Consider the following 12,420-nt stretch of genomic DNA (forward strand, 5'->3'; position numbering starts at 1 on the left):
GTTAGGAAACAAAACTATTTGGTTAGGTTAAAAAAACAGTATGGATTAAATTTTAAAAAGTCAGTCAGCTACGTAACACTTCTGTAATTTGATTTCCACAATACTGATACTGTGACATTTGTAATCCACTTGATGAAATTGTGCATTTGCTGTACGTGTGTGTGTGTATGTGTGTGTGTGTCCTCAGTGAAGTGTATCAGTCTCTGCAGTAGCTTCCAGCTGCAGCAGTCAGTTCAGTTTCTGTTCAGTCTGACTGAGGGAGGTTTTTGTACGACGCTTTTTCACTGTGTGAACAACCACTGACTGTTGATGTTATGGAGACTCTGACAGTAGTAAACTGCTGCATCTTCAGTCTGGACTCCACTGATGGTCAGAGTGAAGTCAGAGTTTGATCCACTGCCTGTAAAACGACCTGGAATCCCTGATAGTAGCTGATTAGCAAGTTTAAAAAGCAGTTTAGGAGTTTCTCCATCTCTCTGTTGGTACCAGGCTAAAAGTGGTATGGGCTGCTATATAAACATTCTGACTGGTCCTACATCTGATGGAGACGAGCCTCCCAGAGCAGAGCTCACTGCTCCAGGCTGAATCACTGTGACCTGGCCTCTGGACTCTGAGGATACAGAGACAAAAACATAAAGCAGCGTCATGGTTTTGTGGGCTTCATTTCAGAGGGACGGATGTTCATAGAGGAGAGGAGTTTGATTCTCTGGACTTTACCTGTGAAGCAGCAGCAGAGGAGAGTCCAGATGAGGACGCAGATCAAAGTCATGTTTTTGATGAGGAGGATTTCTGTGGCTTCTGTTGTCATGAAGGACAGCTGTCAGTCATCCAGTGTTCAACTCTCAGGACTATAAACTCTCCCAGAGCACTGGAGCATGGTGCTGCTGATGCAACGTGGCTCTCTATGGAAATGCTCTGACTGACTCCAACAGGGACTTGGATTACTCTGATGATTCTGGATCAATACTCACATTTTGTGTCTGATATTTAAAATGTGATGTGTTCACAGGGACATGTTTTTTGTTTTATCAGTTTGTTTGAAAATGTCACGTTCTGCCGGTTGGCCATCCTTGGTGTTGCACTTTTGTGTTTAGTTAGTGTTATTTTGGTCTGTTGGGTTTTGGGGGTCTGTCTTGTCTTTCGTCTAGTGTTCAGTAACTCTTGTCATGTCTGTTACCCCAGTGATCCCTCTGCATGTCTGTCTCTGTTTTCCCCTGCGCTCTCTCTCTCTCTCTCTCTCTCTCTCTCTCTCTCTCTCCCTACCTGTGCCTCGTTAGCCTCATGTCTTTCACCTGTGTTGCTCCCGCCCTGCTCGTTAGTCCCTGTGTATATATACCTGGTGTTTCTGTCTTGTCTTTGCCTGGTCATTGTTCATGTTACCCCCAGTCTGTTGTGTGTGTACTCTCTGCCTGTAACCAGCCTTCTTGTCTTGTCTCCCTGTACTTTTGAATTTTGGATTTCTGTTGTTCAGCCACTCACCTGTAAGTGTGCTCGCTTTTGGTTATATTAAAACCCTTCGTTGAACTATACCTGCTCCGCTCTGTGTCCTGCGTTTGGGTCCTCCAACCGGCCTCCACACCACGATCGTGACAGAAAAAGTAGTTCAGTAGTTAACATTGTCATTTGAATATTTCATTGATTCTTAGGTACATGAAATGGAAAAACATACCATCTTCATGTAGGAGGTTTTTGCTTGAGACAGGAAATATTTAAGACAGTTAAAACAATAAAAGCCTTACAGTCTTCACTATATGTGAAATATTTAAAGAATAAAGTAAATACATAAGAGGAAAACTGTGCCTGTTACTACTTTTTATCTTTAGTCCTGAAAACCATCTGTTGTCATGGTTCAGCAGTGATGCCTATCGGTTGCCATGGTTACTGAGTTCAGAGAGGGAAATGAAACCAGTTTCATCCAATCTGAGGAAGATCGACACACTAGCAGCCTCCTCTCCTGAGTCGAGTCGTCCCAGAACACTGAGGAGAAGCTCTCTGTGTCTTAAAACAATAACAAAAAATTATAAACATCGATTCCATTGTGTTCAATAACTGCTGAGATAGTTCTGGTGAAATTTCATTATTTTAGTATGCTACTTAAATTTCTTACGTTATATGACACAAGCTATCTATCAAAACACAATTATCATAGACTCAGAACTACAACAAAGGGTATTTTTTGTCATATTCCCATGTGTAGTGTTCAGTTGTAATCCAGTGCTGCTCTCTTGTGGAATTGTCATTGTACTACACATGATTTTCAAGTCACTTGAGGTATTTTTGTGTCTTTTTAATGCAAGCAACAAAAAGAGCATATTTATCGCACTGCAATGACAAATCAAGTTTGTAATGTGCAGCAACACGAAGGAGGTTAACCCTGGCTGCTAGCATAGCTGTAGGGTTAACCGGTCGACATGCACATAATCAATAACCTAAGTTTAGGCACACATTCTGTGATGGTTGTGGTAAGGGTAAGTGGCTTCGGGGAGCTGTCAAGAGTAACATAGCTAGCTAGCTAGCCAGCCAGCTAGCTGGCAGTATCAAAGTAGTCCTAGAAATGCAGTTCCGGTCCTAGGATTGCGGTCCTGAAACGGCAGCCTTCGGTACTAAAAAGCTACATACTACTCCAAAAATGGTGAAAATAAGAGATTCTATTGGTGGGTTTGACTGACCAATCATGGGTTTGCATTGACTGCTTCAACTCCGAGCAGCACTCAGTTGTAACGTGTATAGGCAAGATGGAGGTAAGTTGACGTTATGTTGCTCATTTTAATAGAAATTCTTTTAAATGTAGTATGGCATAATTTAATGATTTTTTATATTTACCATTGGCCAGGCCACTGAGTCTATCGCTGTCTCTTTTTTTAAAATGACATGTATAATAGTTAGCTAACGTTAGGCGTCTTAGCATGAAGCTTGACTGGTAGTGCATCAGACATGACTAGCTAGGCTAAGGTTAGCTGCTCATGTTTAACGCATTGTACATGATATCTAGCAGAAATATTTTTCTGTGACTGTGGTAAATGGAGTTTATGGTCACGCATAAACTAGACTTTAGACCGCTGATATTACATTGGAAATATAGACTGTTATCTAGATATTTTGAGGTGTTGCTGCCTTGTTATGTTTTCTCCTTTAGATGTGACATAGAAGCATTTATTATACTCGTTTATTTTTCTCCCATAGTTGCACTCTAGATCATTGGTGACAGCTATGTGCAGCATGAGAGCCAGAGAGCTGCAGAGAGCTTAGGAAGCATCTTCACCCTGCCGGATGTCTCTTGGTCTGACTGGCTTCTCCCTTTCTTTTCCCCTCCCTGCGAAGAAGTGCAGCACTGGATGTCCTCATCATCCACTGTGGCGGCAGCTGCACGGGGAGGTCAGCATTGTGAAGCTGGTCAACATGATGGAGGACCTGCACCGGCTTTACCTCCAGCACCCTGGCATGAAGATCCTGTTTTCATTTGTGACCCAAAGTGTTGGTGGAAGGCTGGTGCCCATCAGTGAACAGTGTTATGGCTGTATTTGTTTGTAGCTTAAATGATGCCATGATTGAGAACCGTCGCATCTGACATGGCAGCCCTGGGCTATATTTGAAAAATCTAATTCATTTCACAACTAGCATAATTATGTTTTTAAGTAAAGTAGGTAATTGCCTTAAAGGCCACCTCCAAATGCAGTGAACTGCTTTCAGTTGGCAGTTTCACAGCTTTTGAATTTGGCTTTTATGACCCTTTCTTTTGCTCCTAAACATAGCTGACCGTCATGGCTAATATTGTTTATTTATGTTCAAAATGGTTATTAAAAAAGTAACACGCCCACCTTTATCCCCCTTTCTCCCTACCACTCTATGGACTCCTAAGTGCTCTGAACCTATGCCGGACATACAGTAGCTGTTACCACTTGCACGGGCCCAGTCTATTTATTTGAATAAATGTGTTTACTACATGTCCACATTTGTGAATATTTTAAAAATAACACATGGTTTACATTGCAATAAATTGTATTTATAAATTTCCACTCCTTTTGTCTTTTATACTGACTGGAAATGTTAAATTTCACATTCTGATATACTGTAATTCTAGTTCAAACACACAAGAACATGTGCACATCCAACAAACCTGTGGGCATAGTGCTGAATGAAAGGGCTTAGAGTGAAAATTTAAGAATGACCTGCACACTGCGTAATTTTGAATCCCACTAGGCAGTATCATTTATTGCAATGCAAACTCTGAGGTCTTCTCAGGCAAATACACAGGTATTGTGAAACTTATACAGTGAGGTAAAAAAAAACAACCAGCTGATCAATAGCTGCCTTCTATCAGCAATGGCGCCACCAAGGGGGGGCCAGGGGGGGCCACGGCCACCCTAAGAAAATGGGTGGCCACCCCAGTGGCGCCCCTGGCAAGGAGCATATGCATAAAATGCTATATACTGTTTATGTATATAACCCCTGGGTTTGAGTTAAAATGTGAATAGCAGCTTTCCTACAAGTGTTCTCATGTTAGGCTCGTCACTTTAAGAGGGTAACCTCTGACCCTGAGTGTGACTATGGCTGTGTCCGAAATCCCCACTCATTCACTACTCCCTACCCCCTATGTAGAGAGTTGTGTGTAGAGCATTAATAGTGAGCTCACTCGCATTATTAAAACACTTTCGGACACTACCCCGATCGTTATTTCGGCACCGTTAATTACGTCATTGCCGTCAGCCAATCAGTTTTTTCTATTAGCAGAATGCATGATGGTATATATGGCTTGGTTAGTGACCATCGGTTGTACACTACTTTTCAAAATGCATTCTGGGATACATTGAGTGGACTATATAGGGTAACTCTCACTATATAGTCCACTATAGTGAGTAGTGGGTGATTTCGGACACAGGGACAGGGATATATGTTTCTTATGATCGCAGGATCTCTGGATCTCTGGAATGTTTCCAGAGATCTACTGGATCTCTACTTCTGACTCGCAAGGAAAATATTTTGTCTTCAAAGAGGACATATTAGCAATCAGAACTTTTCTGTGACACAAAAAAAGGCCTGTTTATTTTTAATTACAAACTTTTTATTGCAGTGCGATAAATATGCTCTCAAAAAAATTTTTTTGTTTGCTTGCATTAAAAAGACAAAAACCTTATTACTTATACAAGCCTTTTCCTAACGTGTTATCCAAAATGATTTATCCAGAGCAGAAGGGGCATCAGTGGCAGGACAGATCTAAGTCTGATAAAACTGTCTCTATAATAATTTCATTTTTAGGCCTCCCATGGCTCTGTGGATGGAAATGTTGGTCAGTCCACTACTTTGGTCCATATGATGGATTGTAGTGAAATTTTGTACAGAAACTTTGGTTGATGACCTTTCCTCCTCCGCCATCGGCAGGTCAGTGTTTTCTTATTCTGTTAAATTCTCATTGCTTACACCATGTGGTCATTGAGAAAGCACTAACATTCAATATTGTTCACTCAATCAGCACAGATTGAGCTCAGTTGACCCTTCTACCACATCCCCCGACGATTGAGACAAAAGCCAACAATATGAACGACAACAACACTGTTCCTGTCAAGCTGGGTAGGCTGGGTTGTCCTCTATTCATTATTACATTAAAAAGCAGAACAGTAGGGCTTTATAACGTTACATTCAGTAGGAAGTTAGCTAGCGTTAGCTAACTAACATTAGGAACAATCCATTCTGGATTTATTTCAGGTTTTGGAAAGAGAGTAAATCGTACTTCTCCTTTCAACCTCTCTGGGTTGCGACTGTAATTATTACAAGGGCCCCAGCGTTTGACCATATCTTAGAAAAATACAGCCAAAAAAAGCTACAAAACAACTCCTTTTGCATAGAGTCAATGGAGCGCAGCCATGAAAGTGTCGGACCTCAGTTAGAGAGAGTCCTATACTGTGCTGTGATTGGCCAGCTGCGTATTCGGGGCGTGGCTTAGCGAAGGGTCAATTAGCACACAGTTACCCAGGTGGAAACACAAGGAGGAGGAAGAAGATCAGTATGGAGAAGATGAAGAGATGAAGGAAGAGGAGGAACAGTAGGAGTTAGAGGAGGAGAAGGGATAGGAAGAAGAAGAGGAGGAGGAGGAGGAGGAGGAGTTTCTGAGGGCTTGTGTGTCATGTCTGAGGTCAAAGTTTGGTTTTTCTGCAAGATTGAATGGTTTTAAGTGGAGAGCTTTATTTTGACCTGAAAATAGGATGTTTGGGAAATTGGTTGAGCAGTTGTGGATTTGTGTTTAGAGTTTCGAGAAAAAGAGGCATAATTTTAAGAAATGTGTTTAAGCAATCGAGAAAAAACTGTAATAGTGAGAGAAGACTTGTTTACTTTAGTGTCACGTACCCACGTACAATCTTTCCCTAACCTTTTGGATGTTTCATTCAGGATGTGAATCCATATTTCTAGTGTCAAAGTGCTGTGCTTTGTTCACCAACCATCCACCCTGATCACCTGCCTGTGCGTCCAGAAACGTAGCCCTTTCTACACAGCTGAAACAATTAGACACCTATTTACAACCTGACAATCAATTAATTGTTTACGTCATTTTACAAGCAAAAAATGCCAAAGACAAGTCCTATAGAGTCACAGTTGTGAATATTTATCTCTTTTCTCTGTTTTTTATCTTTTGGTTTGGGACTGAAAAAGATATTCAACAAAGTCAACTCTGGTAAAATTGGATGAACATTTTTCTATATTGTCTGAAGTTTCATTGACTAAACCATTAGTCTGAGACAAAAATCACTGAATGAATCGATAACAAAAATAACTTGTAAAAGAATGTGAACAGAATCCAGGCAGTGATTTTGTTTCTGTTGAAAACAGACGCCATCGGTACCGGGGGCAATGGTGCTGTGGGCGAAATTACTAATTGAAGAAAAAAAAAATTCGCCTTTTTAAATAATGTTGTTGTTGTTAATGTTGTAGCTTCGAGTCTAAGCGGGCGCCATCTGGATCACTGCGCAAATACCTGCGAACTGTCTGCCTGCACTCGACATTTCTGCAGAGAGGAAACATGGTGGTGCAGTGGTTAGCACTGTCACCTCACAGCAAGAAGTTCGTGGAGTCAAACCCTGGACTTTCTGTGTGCAGTTTGCATGTTCTCCCCGTGTCTGCATGGGTTCTCTCTGGGTGCTCCAGCTTCCTCCCACTGTGCTGGTTTGGATAACTGGTGTCTCTGAAATTGTCCTTGTGTGAGTGGTTGTCTGTCTATGTGTGGCCCTGCGATGGACTGGTGACCTGTCCAGGGTCCAGGGCCCTGCTTTTGCTCAGTGTAAGCTGGGATTGGCTCCAGCCCCCACGACCCTGTACGGTGGTTGACGATGGATGGATGGAAATTTACATGTAAAGGATACTGAAAGGTTATTAGTCAACTAATCAAGTGATTTGTAACTGTTATGTTTTGTCTTTCTATTTTGGGAAACTTGTATTTTTGACAATGATAAGTGACATGAATATTTATGCATAGTGACTTTATTGGTTGTTTATAGTATAGATATTTCATCAGGTGAAGCAGTAATGAGTCATGAGTTGGTGCTAGGGCCAAGGATCTCTGATAAACTCCAGCCAGAAGTTTTTTTTAGATGTCATCATCAGTTACAGTTGGACAGATTGCCTCAAGTCCATTTGTAATATCAGTGAGCAGTATTGTGAGGTTTATGCTGCACTTTGAGACTTCTTGCCCTTGTTGACTCAGAAGTTGAGACTGAAAGTTGATGCTTGACAGTAAAAATCATTTCACCACAAGTTCCATTCAGTAGCTCTTCTGGAGCTTTGGATCAGTTACATGATCTTCTTCAGCAGATGGTGATAACGCAGAGGTCAGGGAATATTTGAACTTTGAAGCCAAAACACAAAATCCCAGAAAATGATCAGAGGAATTAAAATTTGAAAATACATTTCAGTGTAAACATGCCGACTCCATCTGCTGAGAAAGATCATGCGATATAACTGAAAGATCCACAATAGTTTGTGGTTTATTTGTTTATTTGCTTTTACTTTCTTTCTATTATTTGTACCATTTTGGGCTAGGGCAACATGCAATAGTACTGGCTTCTGGAATTATACTGTAGTTTAGTCAGATGGTGGTGATCTCTGTACATGTTTAGTGACCCACTTTTAATGTGAAGTGTAACAATGTGTGAGTGAGTGACTGGTGGAGCAGAAAAAACACCTGACAGAAACTTCTTAAAGGAGAAAATCAGCTCTCACACAGTAAAGGGGTCTGCTGAGAGAGCAGTTTCCTACATATTCACATATTTACATGTAGAGGATTCTGAAAAGTCTAGTAGTTAACTGATCTAGTGATTTGTAACAGTTTGTTTTGTCTTCTTTGTTTGTGAAAATTATATTTTTAAAAACAATTAGTGACACTAATATAAATGCAGGTTTTACATGTTTAGGTGTCTGTAATATGGAAATTTCAAGTAAAGTAGTGTTGGGTGTTTCAGGGGATGCTGAGGCCAAGGATCTCAGAGAGCTTCCTCAAGAAACTCCAACCAGAAAACATGGAAGTCATCATCAGTTACATTACTGTTTTTATCAGCAGATGGAGTTCACCTAGCTGTCATAGAATATTTTAACTTAGTGGACATAAAGTCTGCATCTGCTGGATTTGGTCTGTTTTCTTTTTTTGTTGTTTCCAAGGTTAAGAATAATCATTTACTCTCAGTATGTTGGTGGAGTTTTGATTTGCATGTTAGAGAAAATGTGTTATTCCAAATTCTTTATATATAATATTTACGGATATAGTTATAACAAGAAGGTTACTTATTTCTTTTGCATTTTTATGCTTTAAGTTAATATTTAGCTTTTCTATAGAGGACGTTTATATTATTTTGTGCTTTCAGGAATCTACTGGTTTTGTTTGGGCAGTCTCTGATCCTGAATGTTTCTGATGCTGATCTGTGTCTTCATATTTCGGATTAAATGTGTATTGTTGAAATTGCTTTAATCCAGTATGAGTCTGAGGTCAAAGGTCATGAACAAAACTTTTCTTATATGCTTTTCCAGGCTGGCTACTCTGGATTATTTGGCAAATCAGAAAAGACAGTGGGATTATAAAAAGATCTGAATAGATGGTAAGAAGCTGTGATGGAGAAAGTAATTTCATTTCAGATTTATATATATATATTCAGATAATATTAATTGCTTTTTTTTCTTTTTTTTTTTTTTTTTTAATTGAGCTTATTTTGCTACATGTTCATTAGTGGTTAAAGCTAAACTTGTGAAATCTTCAACCTTGTAGATGTGTGTACAGTATGTGTGTGTGTGTGTATGTGTGTGTGTGTCCTCAGTGAAGTGTATCAGTCTCTGCAGTAGCTTCCAGCTGCAGCACTCAGTTCAGTTTCTGTTCAGTCTGACTGAGGGAGGTTTTTGTACGACGCTTTTTCACTGTGTGAACAACCGCTGACTGTTGATATAGTGAAAACTCTGACAGTAGTAAACTGCTGCATCTTCAGTCTGGACTCCACTGATGGTCAGAGTGAAGTCAGAGTTTGATCCACTGCCTGTAAAACGATCTGGAATCCCTGATGCTCGAGTGCTAGCAAGGTAAATGAGGAGTTTGGGAGTTTCTCCATCTCTCTGTTGGTACCAGGCTAAATAGTGGTTGTTGCTATAAACATAAACATCCTGACTGGTCCTACATCTGATGGAGACGGAGCCTCCCAGAGCAGAGCTCACTGCTCCAGGCTGAGTCACTGTGACCTGGCCTCTGGACTCTGAGGATACAGAGACAAAAACATAAAGCAGCGTCATGGTTTTGTGGGCTTCATTTCAGAGGGACGGATGTTGATAGAGGAGAGGAGTTTGATTCTCTGGACTTTACCTGTGAAGCAGCAGCAGAGGAGAGTCCAGATGAGGACGCAGATCAAAGTCATGTTTTTGATGAGGAGGATTTCTGTGGCTTCTGTTGTCATGAAGGACAGCTGTCAGTCATCCAGTGTTCAACTCTCAGGACTATAAACTCTCCCAGAGCACTGGAGCATGGTGCTGCTGATGCAAAGTGGCTCTCTGGTGTTTCCCCCTCAGTGCTGAGAGCATTGTCCTCAATATTTACATATTTATATGAAGTGGATACTAAAAAGTCTGGTAGTAAACTATTTCAGTGATTTTGTTTTGTCATTCCAATGTGGAAAATGAGTTTAATATGGTCTGTTGACAATGAATAGTGACTTTATTTTAATGCATATTGACGACGGATGTGGTTGTTTATAATATCGAGATTTTCTCAAATAAAGAAATGATGAGTCATGAGGGGAGGCTGAAGTTGGTATATCAGGTAGCTCGCTAAAGAAACTACTCGGAATTTTGGACATGACGGCAGAGCCAGAAAACAGCTGTTATGGAATATTTTAACTTTGAAGCCAACATGGACATGAAGCCCTAAAAAAAATACAGTTTGCAGTTAAAGTTATAAACATCTAATAATATGAAGTAGGTCACTTGTGTCTTTTTGTCTTGATTCCATTTGATAACGAGCTTTTCTTTACATAAATTTAGCTTAAAATAATATTTTCATCGTGAAGCTTATGCTGATCTTTGCCTTCATATTTTTGTTTTGATTTCTGTAATCCAGTATGAAGCTGAGGTCAAAGGTCATGACCAAACATTTTTGTAATTGACTGTCCCAGATTGGATCTTAATGATTATTTGGAAAATAGATACGAACATGGGATTTTTATTAGGATATGAATAGATGGTGAAAAGCTGTGATGGAAAGATTCATTTGATTTGCACTAGATAAGTTTTTGTCATTGAACTTGTTTTTTAGGTTAATTGATGGTTAAAGCTGCAATGTTCCATCTATTTGATGAAACAGTGTGTGTGTGTATGTGTGTCCTCAGTGAACTGTATTTGTATTTAAAGTCCAGATTAAATGTTTATGCTTTACAATCAGATTTCACCATAAGATAAATACAGTGAATGATCTACACTTTGTCACTCCCCTTAGCATTTCTGTGAGTCTCACTGGACTGCCACAAAGCTTTTCTAACATGTGATCAAAGTTTAGGAAACAAAACTATTGGTTAGGTAAAAAAAAAATCAGTAACGTAGCTATGTAACACTTGTGTAATTTGATTTCCAGCAAGATAATTATTTGACACAGAACTTGTTCTGAAACTGATACTGTGATATTTTTAATCCACTTGATAAAATTGTGCATTTGCTGTGTGTGTGTGTGTGTGTGTGTGTGTGTGTGTCTTCAGTGAAGTGTATCAGTCTCTGCAGTAGCTTCCAGCTGCAGCAGTCAGTTCAGTTTCTGTTCAGTCTGACTGAGGGAGGTTTTTGTACGACGCTTTTTCACTGTGTGAACAACCACTGACTGTTGATGTTATGGAGACTCTGACAGTAGTAAACTGCTGCATCTTCAGTCTGGACTCCACTGATGGTCAGAGTGAAGTCAGAGTTTGATCCACTGCCTGTAAAACGATCTGGAATCCCTGATGCTCGAGTGCTAGCAAGGTAAATGAGGAGTTTAGGAGTTTCTCCTTCTCTCTGTTGGTACCAGGCTAAAAAGTGGTAGCTATTATAATGAACATTCTGACTGGTCCTACATCTGATGGAGACGGAGCCTCCCAGAGCAGAGCTCACTGCTCCAGGCTGAGTCACTGTGACCTGGCCTCTGGACTCTGAGGATACAGAGACAAAAACATAAAGCAGCGTCATGGTTTTGTGGGCTTCATTTCAGAGGGACGGATGTTCATAGAGGAGAGGAGTTTGATTCTCTGGACTTTACCTGTGAAGCAGCAGCAGAGGAGAGTCCAGATGAGGACGCAGATCAAAGTCATGTTTTTGATGAGGAGGATTTCTGTGGCTTCTGTTGTCATGAAGGACAGCTGTCAGTCATCCAGTGTTCAACTCTCAGGACTATAAACTCTCCCAGAGCACTGGAGCATGGTGTTGCTGATGCAAAGTGGCTCTCTATGGAAATGCTCTGACTGACTCCAGTGGGAACTTGGATTACTCTGATGATGCTTTTTATCAATGGATCAATCACTGAGATCAGAGTACTGATTGGAACTATTAATTCTCTTTTTTTCTATGGATTTGGCCACAGATAAAAGTTATTTCAGAATGTCCTCTGTTGTATAAATTTCACTAAATTCATTAACAACGGAATTAACATCAGTGTTGCACTGAAATTTCAACACTAGGATTTTGTTTATTTCGTTAAGGTGTCATTTTTTCATTAATATGTATCTCTGATCATTTCTGTATTGTCATTTTACATGATGTAATTTAAAGTTTATTTCCTAAACATTTCTGTTTTGCTTCATTTTACTATGAGTCAGAATATTTGTAGACATTTAACAATTCAGTAAGGGTGAAATTTATACTTTTTAAATGGTGTAGTTTTTTACTGTTTGACTTTTTATTTCATAACTGTCAATGTTTAGTTGAATTTGTTTGTGTCAGAGA

General features: G+C 40.0%; 2 gene segments (V, D, J or C); both read right to left on the bottom strand.

Annotated features, from left to right (window-relative positions):
* Positions 1 to 9,387: 9,387 nt before the first annotated feature.
* Positions 9,388 to 9,878, bottom strand: LOC119907642. The segment is given in 2 exon segments: positions 9,388 to 9,719; positions 9,827 to 9,878. Coding segments are annotated over 2 exon segments (384 nt in total).
* Positions 9,879 to 11,313: 1,435 nt separating this feature from the next.
* Positions 11,314 to 11,789, bottom strand: LOC119907332 (the record flags this gene model as incomplete). The annotated part of the segment is given in 2 exon segments: positions 11,314 to 11,630; positions 11,738 to 11,789. Coding segments are annotated over 2 exon segments (369 nt in total), but the record flags the coding sequence as incomplete, so codon positions are not given.
* Positions 11,790 to 12,420: the final 631 nt, after the last annotated feature.

This window comes from Micropterus salmoides, unplaced genomic scaffold (genome assembly GCF_014851395.1).
Source record: "Micropterus salmoides isolate LMB-PRFRI ecotype aquatic unplaced genomic scaffold, ASM1485139v1 Ms_hic_scaffold_17, whole genome shotgun sequence".
Classification (NCBI taxonomy): domain Eukaryota; kingdom Metazoa; phylum Chordata; class Actinopteri; order Centrarchiformes; family Centrarchidae; genus Micropterus; species Micropterus salmoides.